This window comes from Schistocerca piceifrons, chromosome 4, assembly GCF_021461385.2.
Source record: "Schistocerca piceifrons isolate TAMUIC-IGC-003096 chromosome 4, iqSchPice1.1, whole genome shotgun sequence".
NCBI classification, from domain to species: Eukaryota; Metazoa; Arthropoda; class Insecta; order Orthoptera; family Acrididae; genus Schistocerca; species Schistocerca piceifrons.
Genome location: NC_060141.1, coordinates 32,054,747 through 32,080,338, shown reverse-complemented (window position 1 = coordinate 32,080,338; position 25,592 = coordinate 32,054,747). Strand labels below are relative to the sequence as shown.

The 25,592-nt window shown below is 40.1% G+C and overlaps 1 protein-coding gene across 1 annotated transcript in view; it reads left to right on the top strand.

The window, feature by feature from the left end:
• The window catches only part of LOC124795570 (dynein regulatory complex subunit 7), a 319,826-nt gene that overhangs the window by 281,469 nt on the left and 12,765 nt on the right, over positions 1-25,592 (top strand). The window contains exons 10-11 of the mRNA XM_047259642.1: positions 14,112-14,222; positions 15,729-15,923. Of these exons, the coding sequence (XP_047115598.1) occupies positions 14,112-14,222; positions 15,729-15,923 (306 nt within the window). The remainder of the gene's footprint in view (positions 1-14,111; positions 14,223-15,728; positions 15,924-25,592) is intronic.

Sequence of the window (25,592 nt, the reverse complement as noted above, 5' to 3'; positions counted from 1 at the left end):
CCACTCCACCAAGAGTGTCTTTCCGTCGTCCACCTAACCTTCGTAACCTGTTAGTTCATCCCTATGAAATCCCCAAACCACCTTCCCTACCCTCTGGCTCCTATCCTTGTAACCGCCCCCGATGCAAAACCTGTCCCATGCACCCTCCCACCACCACCTACTCCAGTCCTGTAACCCGGAAGGTGTACACGATCAGAGGCAGAGCCACGTGTGAAAGCACCCACGTGATTTACCAACTGACCTGCCTACACTGTGATGCATTCTATGTGGGAATGACCAGCAACAAACTGTCCATTCGCATGAATGGACACAGGCAGACAGTGTTTGTTGGTAATGAGGATCACCCTGTGGCTAAACATGCCTTGGTGCACAGCCAGCACATCTTGGCACAGTGTTACACCGTCCGGGTTATCTGGATACTTCCCACCAACACCAACCTATCCGAACTCCGGAGATGGGAACTTGCCCTTCAGTATATCCTCTCTTCTCGTCATCCGCCAGGCCTCAATCTCCGCTAATTTCAAGTTGCCGCCACTCATACCTCACCTGTCTTTCAACAACTTCTTTGCCTCTACACTTCTGCCTCGACTGACATCTCTGCCCAAACTCTTTGTCTTTAAATATGTCTGCTTGTGTCTGTATGTGTGGATGGATATGTGCGTGTGTGCGAGTGTATACCTGTCCTTTTTTCCCCCTAAGGTAAGTCTTTCCGCTCCCGGGATTGGAATGACTCCTTACCCTCTCCCTTAAAACCCACTTCCTTTCGTCTTCCCCTCTCCTTCCCTCTTTCCTGATGAGGCAACAGTTAGTTGCGAAAGCTTGAATTTTGTGTGTATGTTTGTGTTTGTTTGTGTGTCTATCGACCTGCCAGCGCTTTTGTTCGGTAAGTCACCTCATCTTTGTTTTTATATATTATTAATTTTCAAAGTTTGTTTTAATTATAAAATCTCTGACACTGAATAACTTAAAAACTACTTTCTTGATTGAGTGTGTGTTTTCAACCAAGCACTCATCTTATTTTTCCCTTTGTAACAATGTAACTGATTTTTTGGTAACTGCTCTGGATCTGTTTTTATTGAATTTAGGTTACTTAATGTCTCTGGTGATCTCGCAGTTGAGCCACAGCCAGTACCCCTTCCACACCTTTCGCAAATGACTACCGCGACCTGAGTTTTCCCAGCCACCATGCATGCCAATCCATCAGTTTACCTCCTCCCTTCCTGGTGTTTCTCATAGTCTCAGTATCTGCCAGTCACTGAGAATCAAAGTTGCCACCATCTATCGGTGATGGTGCCACACTTGTGCGATGCCTCTGTGCTCGTCCCAGTGTGCAGGAAGATGATGACACAACGTATTGAAGGTTTTTATTTGTGGCAAGGATTTTTATATGTTTTGTTTTAGCTTTGTCCTCAGATGCCTTCTAATGAACATTCTTGTCTTTATGTAGACAGAAACTATGCATTTGGAGAAACTTTGAGGTTATTGTTGAAATTAACTTTTGCATAACTCCATCACACTTAGTTACATGTTGCTGTGAAAACTGCACAATACCACTTCAAACTCTTTAATTGTATTGAACTGGTCAGTTGAAAGAGAAGTGAGCCCACTTCTGGAGATTACAGAGGTCCAGTCATTATCAATGATATAATCTGAATTTGTAAGAAGTTTAAATGATTAATGGAAAATCTCATATAAAGATGATCTAAATGATTAATGTAAGTTGTAAGAAGTTTCTCTGAGACTGAACCGAAGTAACTGTCAATGTGCTTGCGTTTAAGGGCTGTGTAACTCTCAAGATATTTCAATGCATCTTTGGATTCACACTCATCACTAGTTGCTGGTTCACAATAGGAAACTGCAACAGATCAACTTCTTGTTCTCTGAAACTAGTGCAATACAAATCAGCTGTCATATTTCCATTTATGTTAATAAACAACTCTCTTGTGATGAACTTCATGAAGTCACGTCCAGTTCCTCCTGTTGGAGCAACATGTGACAGCATCTCATTTGTACTCTTTGTAGTTGGTGTATTTGCTGAAAAGGAGATGTCTTCCATATTTCCAGTCACTATTAGAAGCCACATTCTATTTTTCAGTTTGAATGGTGCTGGGTTATTGTAAAATGTGCCCAGACTATGAATTAAAAAAAAAAAAGTTCTTTAAACAGCCTTTGTTTCGACTGGAAGTCAGGCTGTATGAAGCTCTCATACAGGTTTCTTCCACAACACATATCAGAAGAAACGTCAAGGAAATGTTTTAGAATATTCTACTGTCTTTGAAAATTAAGGCTATTTTCACTTCAAAGTGGTGCTTTGTCATAGTAAGGAACCCTTGAGCTTGAAATGTCAAAGGTGTCATTGATCAGTTCAATTAAATTTCCTTCCTGTTCTTTGTTTAGCAGGTATTTAACAGCTCAGGCACAATGCTGTGGAAAGAACTCTGCTGCCATTCATACATTCCACCGAGCTCATCCTTTTGTTTCTACATGAGCCTCTGTAAAGTGAAGCATGATGCTTAAATCCCTGCTCTGCATTTCTAACATGTTTCCAAAAAGCTTCTTTTTCAAGACTGTGATGCTGTGCTGAGTAATGCCATCATCTAAAACATGGTTTCTAAGCAATTTAAGGAAATGGGGGACGTCAAAGAAAATCGATACTCTTCTCCCTGGATCGATAGAGTTTGTTGTGGAAATTTTAAGTTCTGTCAAGCTCTTTAAGTTCTTGCATCCCATATTACAAATTAGTGCTGCAGTTCAAGTTCCATCTGCTTCCAACTCCTTTACTGTGATCAGGAGTAACTAACTAGTCATGGCACTGTTGAAGTCAAAATATGCAGGCTGTTTCAATGATGACAAAAAACCATGAACCATGACCACCATAATGTTTTTGTTCGGTCCTAAAATTACATCATCTGATGAGTCATAGCACATGCAACCATATATATTCATCCTGTCAAAATATAGGACTTCTGTTTTTATCGAGATTTGTATGTTTCTCTCCTAGATTCCATAAGATTCAGGACTTCTTTCAGAATTCCAGGTCTGCTCTTGAATTATCTGGTCCATTTCTGAAGTGTTAACTGGCAAGAAAAAACTAAGTCAGCTCTCTTAAAATATGACACTCATTTGTGCTGTAGCTCTCTATTTTTTGGAAATGAATGATAGATGACATCCACAGTTTTAGGTGAAGCATTTTTGCATTCAGCAATATCACAGTTATTTTTGCTTTTGCTCATAGTGTGTAGTCTCGAACACAGGATATTCTAGATACGAGTGTGGGATGGTAAAATCCTACCTACTGCACGTCACATGTTTGTGCGTGCAGATTTAAAATCAGTCGTGGGAAGAAAGTAGACGCGGCGCTCAAATGGCACCGACAAGTATCTGTCGGACAATCCATAGATATGTTAGTGAGTGTGTAAGGAAGAACCATGGAAACTATATGTAGGTCTGTGCTTATGGTGTCATTGACTATTGTTAATTATAACAGGAACAGTTTAAAAAAATACTCTTGTAGACTATTGACTTAGCCTTGTTAGAGCCAAGCTGTATTTTCATACTCTTTTTCTGAAAGTCATGGTGTCCAAGCAGACTTTCTTTTGAATGTAAAACAACTTGTTTCTAACATATGACTGTACGAGAGACTTGCTGGAAGTTACATATTTTGTTGAAAGTGAGAATTTTTTATTGTGCTTGAAAGTCAAATACATCATTGATTGACAATAAGTAAAGTTTGTATGACTACTAAATTCACGAGTAGAAAGAGGCTTGGAACTTCCTGTACCCAGCGTTATTTGACGGAGAAGAAGTGAAGAGAGTTTCCAGCAGTTGCCTATCCATTAAAGAAGAGTGGCTGCAAACCCCAAGTAAGTTATCTGGTAAAGAAGTTGAATGTAGTTTGGGGAAATAAATCAGTATAACCCAGATTCACACTCACATTTTAAGTCGCCAGAAGATTAGAACATGAGGACCTGTGTGAAAGGACCGAAAAAACAGGAATTTTCAGTCAATAATGAGAAAAGAAGCTGTTGTGTGTTGCCATAACAACCAAACATAATACGACAAGGAATTTACTCTGAGACATTGGCATGTGTTCAAGTATCTAATGGATCAAAATTTGAATGAAAAATGGTGAAGGCATATAAAATGCACAACGATAAAACAGCAAAGAAGATTTCGACATATTTGACAAAGAAGAAATATGCTTAGAACGCTTCAACCAAGAAGATCCAGTGCAGGGAGTATACAGCTCTCCCACACACCACCGGGACACAAGACGCAGAAACCAATGTGCATCCACTGCCGCCAGCACCAGCTGCTGTTCACCGGTGCTGACCTGCCTCCACATCCGCTCACCTACGCTACGAGAATTCTGTGCCGGGTGAGTGTGAGACAAAACTTCAGTACCTTAGAACGAAGCGGTTCGAGATACTGTTGAGTGATCTTTATTCGTGTAGTTATCATATTTAAAGTTAGTTTGAAATGCTTACAAGAGCTAAAGCATACAAGAGTATGGAGAATATACAACAGGTTGGGAAACTCAAGACCCAGCTATGGCCATGAAAATTAGCAAAGAAATGCCTGTCTGGGCTGAGTTGGTAAATTTAATCAAAGCTCAGAGTGTGACTCTAAGTTCAGTAAATTCTCAGTTAAATGCTCAAAGTGTGACTAAGTCACTTAAATACCCAGAGTGAAGCTTTAAATGCTCAGAATGCTACTCTGAGTAAAGAACTAGATTTGTTAAATGCCGAAGTCGACTCTCAAAGTAAAGAATTTAGTAATCTATGTGAAGGCATGGTTACTTTGAAGACTGAATTTGACGCTATAAGTACTAAAGTAGAGAATTTAAAAATAGATTTAAAGAGTGAGTTGACAAATTCTTTAACCACTCATATAAATCATATGATTACGGACCTTAGTCAGAAACAGAATGAGACTTTTAAAGTGTTATCGAACAGGTTAGAACTTAAAATTGAGAACAAATGTAATAATGTAGAATCTGAACTTACTGAAAAGTTTGGATCTTTTGAAAATGTGCACAATATTAAGTATAATGATGTAAGACATGGGTTGTATACTTTGCAGGAGAGTGTAGATAAGCAGAACGAGTTAATACCATTCAGTCGCAAATTACAGGAGTCAATACACGGATACATAATATAGAAAGAAATTTCAAAGAGCAAATAACTAACTCAGGGCGCGGATGACCTCGATGTTGAGCGCCCATAAGCCCCAACACACACACACACACACACACACACACACACACTAACTCAGATATTATAAATGTAATTAGTTTGGAGGAACAATTTGGAGATCTTACCTGTGGAAAGAAATTAAGCTTATCCAAGATAAAGTGGAAAAAAGGGTATCTTCACCTAATGTTGTATTAACTAGTGAAGCGATGACTGATTTACAATGGGGAGCTAATTTAGGGTTAACTAGGCGATTCTCTAAATTTAAGCCGAATGGAGATGTACATCCGACCCATTTCTTAAAAACATTTAACCAAGCTTTACCAAAAAAATGGGAAGATTCCAAGAAGATTGAGTACCTTTTAGGGGAGGCCTCAGAATGGGGAACAGTAAATATTGTCCTCTTGGGGAGACTTTCAAAAGAAATTTAAAGAAAATTACTGGTCTGCCAGTGCACAAGAAAACTTAATATCAGATCCATGGGACCCGGGCAGAGTCATCTATCCCCCGGGGTCGTTGACATTCTGAGTTAGCAGGTGAAGTGACGACTGTCAGATCCCGAGTTGTTTTCGGTGTTTTTCCCAAATAGTTTCCTGCTCCAAATTCCTTTAAGGTCTAGAACTATCCTGTATCTAATTAAAAAACTGGATATGACCATAATATAGAGACTGACTTAAGAGAATCACAGAAAAAAAGTGATATCTAGACAAAATAAATTGAATAGAGGATTATGTTTGTGGAAAATATAATATGATGTGACTAGCTGAACAACTGTTATACCGTAGTGTATAGCTTTTCTATTTTGTATAGAGTATTTTGTGTCTTTTGTATCTTTTGTGTACCTGGCGTGTGATGAGAGTGTTTGTATAAATTTTGAAAGGGGTGGGTATTGTAGCTAAAAGCTCTATTTACAAGAACAGATAAATCATGTTTCACACAAAACACACCTCACACCTTTCAAACAACCATCACAAACAAGTGTGCCTGATTCTTCTTCATTTGCCGTTTCCATAGGGTTGTTAGGATTTCCTTCGGGACCTCAAAGGGTGAAGGTGGGACAAGTCTGTTCTGTAGGAGACAATTTAACACCAAACCTCCTCCGGCATCTCACTCAAGTACCTGAGAGACAGGGATCCCAGGGAAGAGGGGTGGGAAGGGTTTCCTGTCTTTGGGGCTATCTTCTTTCTCTTCTTTGATCCTAGCAACCACATCTATTTTTTCCTTTCTTACTTCTCATCTTGATGACCTGTCTATCTTTTCCCTCTTTCCGTAATCATAAACTTCTATCGCTGAAGTCCTTCCTTATTTCCATGGTTACTAATAACATACATCTTATTTTTAGATAAGAAGGCCAAAGAATCAGACTACATGAACACACATCCATATATACACAAATATACACTTCTACGCAAACATTAAATTAAATAAGACAAAGCCCGTCACGATGTGAGAACCGCCAGGTGTTGTAGGGGGAAAGGTGTGTACATAGGATATTATGCGCACGTATATGGGGAGCTATGATGGTTCTACATTGAATATACATAAGGAGAGGTGCCCATACATAACGAACAACTATAAAATAGTAATGAGTAATGGATAAATAAGAAAAAGGTGTGAGCAACGTCAGTGCAATAAATACTCTGATGAACTGAAGAATAGTGCGATGTAAGTAGTATACATAGACATAACATCTATTGAAAGTTTAGAAGTTGATAAGTAGAGGAGGACTCTAGGGAGTGAATGATATATTAAAGAATGAATGCGAAGTTTAAGATAGATTTACATCTTTACCAGAAGATACTTAATTATCGTATACATAGAAATGTGTGTTAAATCTTATGGGACTTAACTGCTAAGGTCATCAGTCCCTAAGCTTACATACTTCTTAACCTAAATTGTCCTAAGGACAAACACACACACCCATTCCCAAGGGAGGACTCGAACCTCCGCCGAGACCAGCCGCACAGTGTAGGACTGCAGCACCTTAGACCACTCCGCTAATCCCGTGCAGCCATAGAAATGTATATTAGTGTAATGAACCATGAGGCCTACTCAGAAAGGATAAGGGGGGTGTACCTGGCGTTCACTAAGTATAAAGGGCAGACGTACCTACATGGAGATAGGATGATCCGTGGCCTAAAAATAGAGATGTTTTGTAAGGGGTGTACCTACCAGAATGGAAAGAGGAAGAGCTCTCATAAGGTCAACCCACAAGCAAGGAATAGGTGCTGATCCTAGGAGAAGGGGACAGTATCGTGACAAAAGTCACAAATTTTATAGGAATTATTCTAAAAAGTGTAAATTCTATGAATGACTAGCATTATTATGTTTCGTGGAAGTAAATGAGTGTCAAAAGAACACTTTCATTTTGAACAGAGTTCCTCCAAGCTACAACTAATGAAAATAGTACATACTAGGAAAAATGTAGTACAAAAAGATAAAAACAGAAAATAGATTACTCATGTGTCATAAACACCTGAAGTTTACAACTGAAGAAGGAAATAAAGAAAAGAAAAAGCGTCCTCACAATTCCTAAATATTATGAAGCTGACTAAAACCATGAGTAAATGCTCATGTCTTAATAACAAAGTAAAATAAGAAGAGAGTAGAGAGACAATAAGTGAAACATTGTGCAACAGAGGACAGAGAATTATTATGGAAAGGAGAGATAAGTATGTAAACATATGTAAAAAATGTATACTGTTAAGATGTGAACTGTTATTATGAGTGATATTACTTGCATAATGATTATGTACAAAATATCACGTGTTCAGTCTGAGGGGGGTGGAGGGGGGGGGGGGGGGGGAGAGATGTAAATTCTAGAACTGCTCAGCCTTATAGTGTCTCGAACACACGATATTCTATGGGAACGAAGTTTTTCGCAACGGCACTTATATGTAAAACATTCTCAGTATTCTTGCTGCGTCAGTTTTGGAAAAAATCTTGAGCTTTTGACGATTACCTCCATCGTCATCGTCAGGAGCTGACTGTCTTCACTTCTGCTGTAGTAGCCTATTTATAGCCTGTGGACGGCTTCTGGTTGGTCGGCGATTACGTGCTGCTGTCGCAGACGATGTCACTGTGTGCACTGGTGGTGCCACCACTTCTGTTGGAACGTAAACCTTGGAAGGAACGTCTCTGCTGCTTCTCTGCATCAAGCGCTCATTTCCGTGCACATCTCAGATGGTATCTGCTATCGCGGTTAAAGTTATTTTGGCTCATTCTTATTTCAACAGCCTCCTTAATAATAGAATCCCAGTATGTGGAGGCATGGGACAGAATTTTTGTTTCATCAAACAAAATTTGATGTTTGTTCGTGAGGCTACGCTCCGCAATTGCCGATTTCTCCAGTTCTCTATTTTTAATATAGCGTTAGTGTTCTGCACAGCGGTTGGAAACGGTACGAATCGTCTGACCTATATAATTACTTCCACACTCACAGGGTATATTATAAACTTCTGAGACCCTGAGGCCGAGATTGTCCTTAACAGAGCGCGTCATCTCCTTAATTTTCTCAGGAGGACGAAAAATTGGTCTCATACCTCGTCTACGCAGGACTCTTCCTATTATTCTGGAAATCATGCCACAAAAAGGAAGAACAGCAATCGGTGTTTCATCCTGTGAGCGTGCAGCATTTTCACATTTCCTTTTTTTTGGAAAAAGCTGCCTTTATATCACGTGCACCATAGCCATTCTTTCGGAACACGTACTTCAGATAATTAATCTCGGACTTTAAGTGGTCCTCGTCAGAAATAGTTTTTGCTCTATAGACCAACGTGTTTAAAACGGTTCTCTTCTGAGCAGGATGATGGAAACTCTGTGCATTCAGGTATAAATCAGTATGTGTTGGCTTACAGTATACAGAGTGGCCAAGACGCCCGTCCACCTGTCGTTGTACTAAAACGTCTAAGAAAGGTAGTCTCCCTTCCTTCTCCATCTCGACAGTGAACTGGATGTTTGAATGTATGCTGTTCATGTGTTCCATGAATTGTTCGAGAGTTTCTGTGCCGTGTGGCCAAGTGTATTGTCAAAGTAACAATAAAATAAGGATGGATGGAGGGGAGCCGAATTTAATGCACGTTCTTCAAAATTCTCCATAAAAAAGTTAGCCAGTGATGGAGACAATGGAGAGCCCATCGCCATACCGTCCGTCATTTCATAAAATTTGTTACCAGACAAGAAGTAGGTGGTCGTCATCACGTGCCGGAACAACTGTATAGCTTCAGGAGGAAAAAGATCTGCCAGCATTTTCAAAGTGTCCTCCACAGGAACTTTTGTGAACAGCGACACCACATCCAGGCTGACTAAAATGTCATTTGGACCAATTCTAATCTGTTTGATTTTATCAATTAACATCTGGGAGTTTTTGATGTGATGTTCACATCGGCCGGCTATAGGAGTCATCAACTTTGTTAGGTATTTGGCCAGTTTATAAGTAGGAGAACCAACTGCACTGACAACTGGTCTCACAGGAACATTATCCTTGTGGATCTTCGGTAGTCCGTACAACCTGGCGGTCTAGGAGCTGACTCTGAGAAGTTTTGTAACATCGTCTGGCAGTCCGGAATTCTTCAGTAACTTCATGGTTTTTCTGCTGTACATCAAAGTTGGGTCCCGTTTTAGACATGGTGCACGTGATATAAAGGCAGCTTTCTCCAAAAAAAAGGAAACGTGAAAATGCTGCACACTCACAGGATGAAACACCGATTGCTGTTCTTCCTTTTTGTGGCAGAATTTCCAGAAAAATAGGAAGAGTCCTGTGTAGACGAGGTATAAGACCAATTTTTCGTCCTGCTAAGAAAGTTAAGCAGATGATGCGCCCTGTTAAGGACATGCTCGGCCTCTGGGGCCCTGGAGTTTATAATATACCCTGTGAGTGTGAAAGTAATTATACAGGTCAGATGATTCGTACTGTTTCTGACCGCTGTGCAGAACACCAAAACTATTTTAAAAATAGAGAACTGGAGAAATCGGCAATTGCGGAGCACAGCCTCACGATCAAACATATAATTTTGTTTCTTGAAAAAAAAATTCTGTCCCATGCCTCCACGTACAGGGATTCTGTTATTAAGGAGGCTATGGAAATAAGAATGAGCCAAAATAACTTTAACTGTGATAGCAGATACCATTTGAGCTGTGCAAGGAAATGAGCGCTTGATGCAGAGAAGCAGCAGAGACATTCCTTCCAAGGTTTACGTTCCAACAGAAGTAGTGGCACCACCAGCACACACAGTGACATTGTCTGCGACAGCAGTACGTAATCGCCAGCCAATCATAAGCTGACCAATCAGAAGCCTTCCACAGGCTATAAATAGGCTACCACAGCAGAAGTGAAGACAGTCACCTCCTGACGATGACAATGGAGGTAATCGTCGAAAGCTCGAGATTTTGTCCAGATATGACGTGGGAAGAATACCGAGAATGTTTTACATATATGTGCCATCGCGAAAAACTTTGTTCCCATATTACTTTCCTCTACGGGGAGGACATCGCATGCCAGGTTCGTCAACTGGAGAAGCTGCACGTTAAATATGCACAGTTGCAGAGTAATTTGGCATTTCTGCAATGCTGTCACAATAAGGAGATTGTGCTTACGTTTTCTGTGGTTAAATACCATATCAAGTCGGTTGGATTGTAGAATGCATTACTGAAGACAAGCCGGGCAATCATCAGGGATAGGTTACGACACACAAGGTATGAACTGGATCTTAATGCATGAAGTTTATATAGTTGCCATCTTTTGTTATCTACAGTTCTCTTGCCATTTGACTGGGAGTGGGTCGAAATGATGACGGCTGCTCATCAAAGAGCTCATTTTAGCAATACATCGACTAGACAAGTAAAGAAATTTAAGCATCTTGCAGCTGTGCAAAGATCGAAGTCATCGTACGAAATAGCACGCACTGTCATCATCCTGTCGGGCAAGAACCTGGATGAAGGAGCCATCTCGGCCCTTAATAAAGGTTTGAATTTTGCTCCTACACCACCTACTATAACCATCATGGATCTTATCAGTGGAGTGGAACAGGCGGTGCGGCATCTTGCACAAGACGATGCTGACGAAGTGAGACTCGTTACCAGTCACTTTTTGGCCTCAGCTAAGCCTCCCAGATCTAATATCAGTAGAGAGGAGAGGGAGGGGCTCCGTTTACTTCGGAAAGATGAAGATCTTGTCATATTACCAGCTGACAAAGGAAATGCCACCGTGGCCCTTAATACTACTGATAATCATAGTAAAATGACACCACTGTTGGAGGACAGTAAGTGTAAATGTCTTAAATGGGACCCAACTTTGACATACTGCAGAAAAACAATGAAGTTACTGAAGAATTCCGGGCTGCCAGACGATGTTACAAAAAATCTCAGAGTCCAAGCTCCTAGACTGCCCAGGTTGTATGGACTACCGAAGATCCACAAGGATAATGTTCCTGTGAGACCAGTTGTCAGTGCAGTTGGTTCTCCTACTTATAAACTGGCCAAATACCTAACAAAGTTGATGACTCCTATAGCCGGCCGATGTGAACATCACATCAAAAACTCCCAGATGTTAATTGATAAAATCAAACAGATTAGAATTGGTCCAAATGACATTTTAGTCAGCCTGGATGTGGTGTCGCTGTTCACAAAAGTTCCTGTGGAGGACACTTTGAAAATGCTGGCAGATCTTTTTCCTCCTGAAGCTATACAGTTGTTCCGGCACGTGATGACGACCACCTACTTCTTGTCTGGTAACAAATTTTATGAAATGACGGACGGTATGGCGATGGGCTCTCCATTGTCTCCATCACTGGCTAACTTTTTTATGGAGAATTTTGAAGAACGTGCATTAAATTCGGCTCCCCTCCATCCATCCTTATTTTATTGTTACTTTGACAATACACTTGGCCACACGGCGCAGAAACTCTCGAACAATTCATGGAACACATGAACAGCATACATTCAAACATCCAGTTCACTGTCGAGATGGAGAAGGAAGGGGGACTACCTTTCTTAGACGTTTTAGTACAACGACAGGTGGACGGGCGTCTTGGCCACTCTGTATACTGTAAGCCAACACATACTGATTTATACCTGAATGCACAGAGTTTCCATCATCCTGCTCAGAAGAGAACCGTTTTAAACACGTTGGTCTATAGAGCAAAAACTATTTCTGACGAGGACCACTTAAAGTCCGAGATTAATTATCTGAAGTACGTGTTCCGAAAGAATGGCTATGGTGCACGTGATATAAAGGCAGCTTTTTCCAAAAAAAAGGAAATGTGAAAATGCTGCACGCTCACAGGATGAAACACCGATTGCTGTTCTTCCTTTTTGTGGCATGATTTCCAGATTAATAGGAAGAGTCCTGCGTAGACGAGGTATAAGATCAATTTTTCGTCGTCCTAAGAAAATTAAGGAGACGATGTGCTCTGTTAAGGACAATCTCGGCCTCAGGGTCCCTGGAGTTTATAAGGTACCCTGTGAGTCTGGAAGCAATTATATAGGTCAGACGATTTGTACTGTTTCCGACCACTTTGCAGAACACTAACACCATATTAAAAATAGAGAACTGGAGAAATCGGCAATTGCGGAGCGTAACCTCACGAACAAACATAAAATTTTGTTTGATGAAACAAAAATTCTGTTCCATGCCTCCACGTACTGGGATTCTGTTATTAAGGAGGCTGTTGAAATAAGAATGAGCCAAAATAACTTTAACCGCGATAGCGGATACCATCTGAGCTGTGCATGGAAATGAGCGCTTGATGCAGAGAAGTAGCAGAGACGTTCCTTCCAAGGTTTACGTTCCAACGGAAGCGGTGGCACCACCAGTGCACACAGTGACATCGTCTGCGACAGCAGTACGTAATCGCTGGCCAATCATAAGCCAACTAATCAGAAGCCGTCCACGGGCTACAAATAGGCTACCACAACAGAAGTGAAGACAGTCAGCACCGACAAGTACCTGTCGGACAATCCATAGATGTGTTAGTGAGTGTGTAAGGAAGAACCATGAAATCTATATGCAGCTCTGTACGTATTGTGTCATTGACTATTGTTAAGTGAAACATGAACAGTTGAAAAAGTACACTTGTAGACACTTGACTCAGCCTTGTTAGAGGCAAGATGTTTTTAATATTCTTTTTCTTAAAGTCATGGTGTCTAAACAGACTTTCTTTTGAATGTAATACAATTTGTTTCTAACATACAACTGTACGAGAGACTTACTGGAAGTTACATATTTTGTTGAAAGTGAGAATTTTTTATTTTGCTTGAAAGACAAATACACCATTGATTGACGAAAAGTAAAGTTCATGTGGCCACTAATTTCACGAGTAGAATGAGGCTTGGAAGTTCCTGTACCTAGCATTATTCGACGGAGAAGAAGTCAAGAGAGTTTCCAGCAGCTGACTATCTAGTAAAGAAGAGTGGCTGCAAACCCCAAGTAAGTCATCTCGTACAGAAATGGAATGTGGTTTGGGGAAATAAATCAGTATAACCCAGACTCACATTCACGCTTTAAGTCGTCAGAACATTAGAAGTGCTACAAAATGGATAGCAACAAGAGTAGGTAATAAGAAACTGTGTTCTATTTATTTTAACAGAGGGATTTGGGAACTGGTTTGGATTAACAATGCGCATGTAGTGTTTTCACTTCTGACATTTCTAAAGATGTCACACTGTTTCACCATCTGCGCAGGAAGCCAATATGGCATGCCCTGGGGCAGAGGTGGAGAGAGAGAGGAGTTTTCTTTCTTTTTTGCGTGGTCCTCTTGATGACTCAATGCTTTTGGTTTTTGTTGATTGGTCTCCTTTAGTATTAAAGTATTTATATTCTGCTTTAATTTTCCTACAAAATATCCCTTCTTGTGTCATACAAGAGCAACAACTACATTTTTCTGGAGCCTAACACTGTCATAATTGTTATTGTCTCATCAGGTTGATGATATTCTCAGGACGAGAGACCTCGAAACACGGACACCAAAGCTACTTACATCTATATTTGACAGGGAAAGAAATGTGGAAGCAAAGCTGGCCATGAAAGAGAAGGTAATTTTTTTTATACAATTAGATGTTAGAAAATCAGAATCTTGTTTATATATTTTAAACTGAAGCATCTGATAGGTTAATTTGTGAGGCATATTACCTTAAAATTTTAATTAAAAATAATTTATATGTAGGTTGGAACTTAATAGTGGCAATACTGCTGTGGAGACACTGTGCAATGGCATAGAGTATTGTTGCTGATATTGTTGACATATCTACCTTACCTCCGAGCAAATGGACTTGCCCGTCCCACATCATCGGCATGATGCTCACAATTGAGGGAAACAAAATCACTTGTGAGTGAGCAGTCTAATGTAATGGTGTCACTATGTTTTCGAAACTGGAACAACAGAGTTAGATCAATTTTGAATGTGCCAGAGGTCATACAGCAAGACAGTGTCATCAAGGTCTTCAAGAGGTGTGTGGGGAAAAGGCATTGCCATACAGAACAGTGGCATGTTGAGTAAAAGCCTTCAATGAAGATCAGCAAACTGTGGCAGACATGCATCACGCAGGTCATCGTAGCATCTCTGAAGAAGAAGTGCATGTTGTTGCCGCGTTAGTGGACAGTGATCGATGCCATACAATTTGTGAGCTCGCTCATGAACCGGATTAGCTCATACGATTGTGCTTCGCATCCTGAAGGAACGCCTGGGCACGCGAAAAATTGCATCACGATGGGTTCCACATGACTCGACAGAAATGCAAAAATGGATGCGTTACAATGCTGCTCAGACGCACTTGGAGCACTATGAGCACGAAGAAGAGGCTTTCTTATGCCGTATTGTAACACTGAATGAGACATGGGCCACATAGTATGAGCCAAAACTGAAATGCCAATCTAATGAATGGCATCATCACGGGTTGCAGCGAAAGTCGAAAGTGCGTCAGACCCCCAGTATGGTGAAAGTTATGGTGATTGTTGTGTATGACTGTGAAGGTGTTATCCCAATGCATTATGTTCCTCTATGGCAGACCGCCAATGCACAGTATTACTGTTCATTTTTGGAGAATAACCTGCGACCAGCTATGTGAAAGAAGCAGCGACACTTTCTGTGCAACCCACCCATCATTTTGCACGACAATGCGTGGGCGCATACAGCACAAGCTGTGGCTGCTCTTTTCGGTCGACGGGACTGGCAAGTACTGTACCATCTACCATACTCCCTGGACTTAAGTCCTTGTGACTTTGATTTGATTCCGAAGCTGAAGGAACCACTTCGTGGAATCCATTCAGAACTGTTCCAGAGATTTGACAGGCAGTAGACCGCTCCATTCGCACCATCAACAGAACAGGCTCTGCTAACGGTATACTATGCCTTCCACATCACTTGCAACGGATTCTACACAATGCTGGTGACTACTTTGAAGGACAGTAACAGGTCCAAACATGTAACTCTTTTGTATTGGTTATGAATAAATAGTTGCCAATATTTAAGTTCCAACCCTCGTAATATAATTATCAACTTATAATGCAGACTATATATGGACTAAATGTATCGTTTTCAGGAACAACAAAAAATTGAAAAACAAATAAGGGAAGTTGAGGCTGAAACTGACTATTTAGCTCCATACTTGGCTCGTATTGGGAATCCGCCAACTTTGACACGTCAGCAAGCGCTGAAGATAAGAGAAGAATGTCTAAGTGATTACAAGCAATTTCTGGTGGACAGAGCTACAAACATACAGAACCTGTTCATTAAAGTAAGTGTAAAGTCACATAACAACTGTCTTTCTGCATATTATACTACAAATAATTCCAGTCTGTAAATTGGCTTACAAAACAAGGTTGAGTTTTTCCCTTTATTTCCAGTCTAAGATAACAAATGTTGTTTTACAACTGTTGATTTCAGTCAGTAATGACCACCCACAGATTTTTTAACGATAAAAGAAATAAAACCAATACTAATACATACAGCAGCATTTAGTGTAGGAAACCAAAATATTCGCAAAGAATAGAGTACTTTTTGATAATATGAAAAAATAAAATACAAAGACATTAAGACTTACCTGAATACAGTCAGATAGAATAATTTTGGAACAGACATAGAATATACCTGTTTAAAGCTATATAGGCATATTGATAAACTTGACAAAGGCATTGCAGTCAAAATCAAAGTACAGCACAAAGCATGACAAATGGTGTGTTATAATTTTGCTTTTCTATAATGTACATGTACATTGTCATGATTACTCCCCAGTTCATTCTTAATTGTTATAGTAGTTTCAAAGGAAGCAAGATACTACTTTCAAACTGTATTTATTTATTCATCCAGGGATCATCTCACAATGAGGATTCACAATAACAACACAGTGAAAATAGAGAGCTCAAAATATACATGCACACAGAATATGCAATTATGTTTTTATGAGGATAGGACAGACCTTACTGAAGGAACCATTTGTCTGAAGGCCATTTGTCTGCCTGAACTGATCTAGAAAAACCTAAATCAGGATGACAGGAAAGAGTGAGCTCCATCAACCCAAATATGAGGTCGTCTTAACAACTGCACTGCCTCATTTGATTAATTCCTATTGTACACTGTTCTTTTGATCATACATAGTTTGTATCTGATAACTTACATTATAAAACAGAGTTCATCACACCTGCTGGCTACTTCTGGACCACGAATATGCCGCTATGCCCTTTTGCACTCCCTCCAGTCAGTCAGTTCAAAGACTGACTCTGGGCCTGTAAACATGCAACTATGCCCCATGCTCATCATCATGCCCTCCCTTCAGTCCATCTGAAAATGTTGAATCAGCTTTCCACCGTGACCTGCCCCCAAAACCCTCTTTCTCCCACGGTTAATCTGTCCTTGAGCCCAGGAGAATGACAAGACATTACTACCATGCACTATAGATCTTGGCACATGATTTTCTTGTGAAAGCATTAAATTGTGCTAATGTGTTGCAATGTGACAAGGTGTTGTACTTATACCCTTTCCTTATTAAACGCTACTCGGAGTCCCTTGTGTAATCTTTAATTGTGTAGTTATACATTACTTACACAGTATGTTTGAGCTACTTTTTTAAACAAATGTATTTTAGTAATCATTTTAATGTGGGAAGAAACCCACTGCATGCACACCCTCTATGCAACAGTCTCCTTTCCTGTATTGTCACCTCCTCCCAAATCTATTCCTCATCCTCATCATCATCGTCATCATCATATGCCACACATACCAGCTTCAGTACGTGTGTGTGTGTTTTCCTTACAGTGGGTGTACAACGTACAATGAAGCCAACTAATACTTCTAGTTACATTACTCTTATGGTCCTTTTCTACAGTCTGAAAACTGTCCATGTGATGTGCTTTTCATCCCTCGAAATAATCCCATAGCTAAGAATTGAGTGTTCGTAGGCTGTTATAAACTGATGACAGAAATGTTCAGTGTTAATTTATTACATTCTGCACAGCATTAGACATCCTTCAGGGTTTCATTTCCTTTCTGTAATGGGAGGTCTGGTGTGTTATCAGTGACTGTGATTGTTGCTGTCATCAGCAAAGAGAACTTTCTCATGTCTCATACTGTTTAGAAAGTCACTGATACATTTTAAGAACATAATTGGACCTAATACACTAAGCTACGCAACACCTGTGTTTGTGTGTATCTTGTCTGACAATTGTTTTACTACAAAATTATCATCAGCAGACACATGTACAATCTCTGTCGTTTGCATCCAGTTTTCCAGGTAATAATGGAACAACCCATTTGCTGTTCCTGTTACACCTAGTGCTTCTAGCGTGTTTGGCATTATTTTATGGTCAACAGTGTCAAAAGCCCTGGACAAGTATAAGAATATGCCTGTAACACAGCCATCCTTGTCGAGAGCTTCTAGTACCACTTTTATGAACTCTGTAGTACTTGATATTGTACTTCTCCCACTTTGGAAACCAAACTGTGATTAATTAAAAATGTTGTATTTACTCCTGTAACTTAGTCTCTCTTTCATGAAGTATTTAATTAATTTTGAGAATGCTTACAGTAATGAAACTGTCCTTAGTTTTCTATGCTCTCCACCTCACCTTTCTTTAGTAAGGGCACAACCCATGCAGTGCCTTAGGTACTCTTGAAAAATACTTGAAATAAAGGACTCATTTTATTATGTTTCTTTAATGGGTTTGTATGCTGTCTATGTACACATTCAGAACAGAGACTAGAACCTCATCTGTGCCTGCTGACTTCTTTTTTTTTTTTTTTTTTAAATTTCCATAATGTCTTCCTGACTTTGAGATCCGTTATGGGAAACGTCTTTTGCTTGCTGTGTAATTCATTGTGGGTTCTACATATTTTTTAGGAAGATGGTGGTGTACCTTCTCTGTAATACCAGAGAAATAGTCATTTACAAAATATGTCAATTACTTGTGCTTTTCTATTTCTCTACCGCCACCCCGCCCCCCTCCCCCTCCATCTTTGATTTGTACATTATTCTACAAGTGTTTTCCTCTTCGAATTTCTGTTTTATGAGATCCCATACTACTTTGCTTTTATTTTCTGCATTGTATATCATTTAGAGGTTGAACAATTTATTCTCAGCAAGCAGTATCTTCCTGTATATCTTTCTGCACCTGTGTTAGTACTCTTTGAACTGTGTATTAATTTAGTGTTTCTCTAAAGAATTGAGAAATTTAGGTGTCTTGAAGGACTCTCTAATACCCACACATATCCATATAATTTCCTTAGCTGCTGCTGTTGAAGTTGTGGGGAAATATCTTCTCAAAAATTAATTTAAACAATGTGCAGAATTTAGGGAACTTGTCATCTACATTGTTTCCCATATACATTTCACTCCAGACATGACTTAGCAATTCTCAAGAAAAGTATCTATTTTATGTTCTGAGAAGAATCTTTTGCTGACCTGTAGTTTTTCAGGTTTTACCAAGCCTGTCTTTAGTTTTATTATCTAACAGAAATGATCAGAGAGGCCAAGGTATTTTATAAATATTTCATGATTTTCCCTGTTGATACATATAAGTATATGATCTAAGACAGATGGTGAACTTTTTCTACCCTAACAGAGGTGTTTACCAGTTATACTACACCAAACATGTTTAAAATGTTTAGGAAATATTGCTAATTTCTCTCTGTCCACCTGTGTTGATATTCATGTCTCTCCATATTATGTTAGTTTTGAAGGCTGATACTCTTTCCAGTGCATCACGTAATTTGTTGAATAAAGTGTCCATATTACCATGAGGGAAGCAGTACATGCATAGAATGATTAATTTCATATGGATATCTAGTTTTTATAGTAGAATGACTGCCAATCCAAAATCTTTACAGTTCCACTCTAGAAATAAAATGAAGACCTAAATCTTTTTTTGCGAGCTCTGATTTGTTTTCTCTTTTTATGTGGTCATGCCTCCATCTATAAGTGGTACACAACATAATCTTTTGACATTTAGAGTAGAAAGTCATTAACTGATTTTGTGAAAACACTTTAATACAAGATGCTTTCAGCAATTTCCACAACAAAAAGGCCAAAAAATGTTCCGTTTGTATGTAAAGCATATGTGTGACAAGATATAATCAGAACCTTCACTGTCTGATAGTACTGGTAGTGTTACAGATGACAACATCATTAAACCAAGTTATTGAAAATTAGTTTTGAAAATTCTTTTATCAAATAATATATAATAAACATTCCACAATTTAAATTGAGGACATCTGTAAACATGAGTAATTTAAAGGTACAGTCAAACGTCTTTAGTCACTTGATTATGAAAGGCTTCTTATCCAGACTATACACTTCTGCTTCACAGTATTGAAGTAGAAGTGGATAGTTCCTGTGAATTATTATGGGTGGAGGTTACACTCAACAACCGAGCTAGGTTAATAATTGGCTCCTTTTACCGACCTCCCGCCTCAGCAGCATTAGTGGCAGAACAACTGAGAGAAAATTTGGAATACATTTCACGTAAATTTTCTCAGCATGTTATAGTCTTAGGTGGAGATATAGACTGGGACACTCAGATGTTTAGGACGGGTGGTAGGGACAGAGCATCGAGTGACAGTATACTGAGTGCACTATCCGAAAATTACCTCGAGCAATCAAACAGAGAACTGACTCTTGGAGATAATATCTTGGACCTACAGATAACAAACAGACCCGAACTTTTCGACTCTGTAAGTGCAGAACAGGGAATCAGTGATCATAAGGCCGTTGCAGCATCCCTGAATATGGAAGATAATAGGAATATAAAAAAAGGGAGGAAGGTTTATCTGTTTAGCAAGAGTAATAGAAGGCAGATTTCAGACTACCTAACAGATCAAAACGAAAACACTGACAATGTTGAGTGTTTATGGAAAAAGTTCAAGGCAATTGTAAAATGCGTTTTAGACAGGTACGTGCCGAGTAAAACTGTGAGGGACGGGAAAAACCCACCATGGTTCAACAACAAAGTTAGGAAACTACTGCGAAAGCAAAGAGAGCTTCACTCCAAGTTTAAACACAGCCAAAACCTCTCAGACAAACAGAAGCTAAACGATGTCAAAGTTAGCGTAAGGAGGGCTATGCGTGAAGCGTTCAGTGAATTCGAAAGTAAAATTCTATGTACTGACTTGACAGGAAATCCTAGGAAGTCCTGGTCTTATGTTAACTCAGTAAGTGGCTCGAAACAGCATATCCAGACACTCCGGTATGATGATGGCATTGAAACAGAGGATGACACGCGTAAAGCTGAAATATTAAACACCTTTTTCCAAAGCTGTTTCACAGAGGAAGACCACACTGCAGTTCCTTCTCTAAATCCTCGCACAAACGAAAGAATGGCTGACATCGAAATAAGTGTCCAAGGAATAGAAAAGCAACTGGAATCACTCAACAGAGGAAAGTCCACTGGACATGAGGGGATACCAATTCGATTCTACACGGACTACGCGAAAGAACTTGCCCCCCTTCTAACAGCCGTGTACCGCAAGTCTCTAGAGAAACGGAAGGTTCCAAATGATTGGAAAAGAGCACAGGTAGTCCTCCCAGTCTTCAAGGGTCGTCGAGCAGATGCGCAAAACTATAGGCCTATATCTCTGACATCGATCTGTTGTAGAATTTTAGAACATGTTTTTTGCTCGAGTATCATGTCGTTTTGCCAAAATCTACTCTGTAGGAATCAACATGGATTCCGGAAACAGCGATCGTGTGATACCCAACTCGCTTTATTTGTTCATGAGACCCAGAAAATATTAGATACAGGCTCCCAGGTAGATGCTATTTTCCTTGACTTCCGGAAGGCATTCGATACAGTTCCGCACTGTCACCTGATAAACAAAGTAAGAGCCTACGGAATATCAGAGCAGCTGTGTGGCTGGATTGAAGAGTTTTTAGCAAACAGAGCACAGCATGTTGTTATCAATGGAGAGACGTCTACAGGCGTTAAAGTAACCTCTGGCGTGCCACAGGGGAGTGTTATGGGACCATTGCTTTTCACAATATATATAAATGACCTAGTAGATAGTGTCGGAAGTTCCATGTGGCTTTTTGCGGATGATGCTGTAGTATACAGAGAAGTTGCAGCATTAGAAAATTGCAGCGAAATGCAGGAAGATCTGCAGCAGATCGGCACTTGGTGCAGGGAATGGCAACTGACCTTAACATACACAAATGTAATGTGTTGCGAATACATAGAAAGAAGAATCCTTTATTCTATGATTATATGGTATCGGAACAAACACTGGTAGCAGTTACTTCTGTAAAATATCTGGGAGTATGCGTGCGGAACGATTTGAAGTGGAATGATCATATAAAATTAATTGTTGGTAAGGTGGGTGCCAGGTTGAGAGTCATTGGGAGTCCTTAGAAAATGTAGTCCATCAACAAAGGAGGTGGCTTACAAAACACTCGTTCGACCTATACTTGAGTATTGCTCATCAGTGTGGGATCCGTACCAGATCGGGTTGACGGAGGAGATAGAGAAGATCCAAAGAAGAGCGGTGTGTTTCGTCACAGGCTTATTTGGTAACCGTGATAGCATTACAGAGATGTTTAGCAAACTCAAGTGGCAGACTCTGCAAGAGAGGCGCTCTGCATCGCAGTGTAGCTTGCTCGCCAGGTTTTGAGAAGGTGCGTTTCTGGATGAGGTATTGAATATATTATTTCCCCCTACTTATACCTCCCGAGGAGATCACGAATGTAAATTTCGAGAGATTTGAGTGCGCACGGAGGCTTTCAGACAATCGTTCTTCCTGCGTACCATACGCGACTGGAACAGAAAAGGGAGGTAATGACAGTGGCACGTAAAATGCCCTCCGCCACACACCGTTGGGTGGCTTGCGGAGTATAAATGTAGATGTAGATTAAGTTCCTTTCAGAAATGCTGGTGAAGTACCTCAAGTTTTAGTAGTAATATGCAGCCATTCACTCAACAAAATATCTGTGTTACAGACTGGAAAGTTTCACAAACCACGCCAATACACAAAGAAGAAAACAGAAGCAAATGCAGGATTGTAGAATCTTATTAACAGTGATTTGTAACAGGATTTCAGAAGATATAATGTGTTCAATTGATACATAACCAGTGTGGAATCAGAAAATACTAATGAAATGCAGCTGGTTTGGATTTTTTGCAGAAGTCAATAAAAGATGAAATAAAATTACAAAATTACACTGACAAGATATCTGAGTGGTGCAAAATGGACAATGCTTGGCCTCAAAGAGTACTGTTGTGCAGTACTGGAGCCTTTCCAGAAATAACTGACAAAAAACATTCAATAATTTCCAAGAAATTGTTTTACAGTATCATGATGTTTGGCAGTGTGTGTTATGGATGTCATTTGGAATGACAACCATTAAAACAAAAACTTTTATCACATTGGAAAATGTGTTCACAAAATCAATCAACAGCTTTCTCCTCTGAATGCCAAAATATAATTTTTTGTTTCTTTTTTGCTCCTTCTGCAACAGTGTCCTCGTCTATTTGATTACCATGGGAGATCTGGCCCACATCTTATTAATTAACTTGGTGTAAATGCTTGATCACCACCACTATTTCTTTGAATTTGAGCCGGATGTGACCAACACTTACACAGTTAATAAATCTTGAACAGAGACTGTTTATTTGGTAGCCATTAATTGAATTTTTATCTTCCCCTCCCCCCTCTCCCTAATATATGCTTTTTGCATTTCTGTTTGGTCGTCTTGGATGTTGCAATATGGAATCTTGTTACACCTTTGTTGTTACTAATATCTGCCATTGCTCTGGATTGTGTGCTACCAAGAGGTTTAGTATGTTACCACAACAGTTGCAACAAGAAAGAAAGAAATTTGGGCAAGTCAAAGGCACAAGGTTCAAGTTGGTTCATGAGAACCAGCTGCCACTTATGTAAGGTAGAAACAGCAACGATCCATAAAATTTCGGGTGTGCAGCCACATAATATTTCGGCTGAATACCGTCCAGCTATCTTCAGAGTGAGCTGAAGTGACTAACGCTCCAGCACTTGTTCTGTCCTTTTAAAGCCATGGACCGCACCACTGCACATCCGCCCACAGATACACAAGGCACCAGAGACATTAATCAGCAGCAAAGACATATGGCATAAGCATGGAAATAGATCTATAGCTGTGCAGTCGATCCACACAGTGATATCGATGTATCACTGTGAACTGCACCGTCGCGACGTCTTTGTGATTTTATTACAGAAATTGCCGGATTCCAAGATTTGTCCAAGATGAAGCCGCTATCTCTATTAATTAAATTCGTTGCCAAGTGAATTTCAATTGCTTCCTTCAGAAGGATGAAGTCGAGGCTAAAATTTCGCCGTTATCGTACACCATAGAGTGCCTAGTGTCAATACAGTGCTCGGCCACCCCAGATTTATTAGGTTGTAAGAGCCGGGTGTACCTGCGGTGCTCTGTGCAACTCTCCTGGATAGTATGTGTCGTCTGTCCGATGTATGAACAGCCACACTCACAGGGGAAGCACCAAATCATCTTTAACTGAATACAGGAGAGCTGCTTTTGGTGGAAGGCGTAAAATCACTTTCACTTTGTGCTTACTGGGGATCCGTTCTATTTTTGACGATAGGCTTCCCATGTATGGCAGAAAAGCCATAAATTTAAAACTTTCCATGTCTTCTTCTGATTTTTGTATACCCACAGTTGGTTTCATTTGTAGCACCTTATGTATCTGCTGTTGCGAGTACCTGTTGGCTTCAAAAACTCTTCTCAGGTGTAAAAGCTTGTCCTCCAGACTGCTCTCGTCAGCAATGACATGTGCTCTGTTTACTAGAGTTCTGAGTACACTCATCATCTGTGAAGGATGGTGGCAGCTATTTGCACATAAATATAAATCCGTATGGGTCAGTTTTCATTGTCCCAAGGTGCCATCATCTTTACGCTATACCAGCACATCCAGAAATGGAAGGCATCAATCTTTTTCTATTTCCGTCGTCAACTGAATTTGTCTGTGGATGGAGTTCAGAGATCTAAAAATCCTTTTAACTTGTCTTCACCATGGGGCCACACTACAAACGTGTCGTCAACATACCTCCAAAACACTGTGGGGTTCAAGCTTGCAGATTCCAGCGCCTTCTCCTCGAAGTCCTCCATAAAAAAGATGGCCACCAAAGACGACAAAGGACCACTCATGGTGACACTGTCAGTCTGTTCATAAAATTCGTTATTGAATAAAAAATATGTCAAGGTCAAAACATGTTCAAAAAAAGCTGAAATCTCTTTATTGAAACTTTTTCCAATGAGAAACAATGATTTCGAAAGAGGAACCTTTGTGAACAACGACACTACATTGAAACTGACTCACATATCAGAATTGCCCAGTTTGAGTGATTTCAGTTTGCCAATGAAGTCCACAGAGTTACATATATGATGAGCGCATTTTCCCACCAGAGGCCTTAATAATGATGTTAAGCGTTTGGCACAATCATAGGTTGGAGAACCGATGTTACTCACAATCAGACGCAGAGGAACACCATTCTTGTGGATCTTTGGAAATCCATAAAGCCTTGGAGTCACCGCACCACTTGGTTTCAACAGAAATGAAGCGGTCTTCCTAACCTCCTGGATGGTCGGGTCTTTACTGATCCTCTGGTATGTGCTGACACTCAGTAACTGTTCATTTTATGATGATAATCATCACGAGACATTAAAACAGTGGCAATCTCCATATCAGCTAGAAGAACCACCGTCACGGTATCCTTGCAAAGTTTATGCAGTGCAGCCCTCTTGGCAACAGATATGTTACTCCTTTGTGGGCAAGCCTTCATAACTGCTCGACGTGTTTCGCGTCTTATTTCTTGTGCTGATTCTGTAGAAAGAGGACAAACAGCTTCTTCAGCGGCACTGATGAAAGCTGGTATTGGCAAAACCTTCGGCGTGGGTGTAAAGTTCAATCCTTGATCTAAAACCATCATCGTA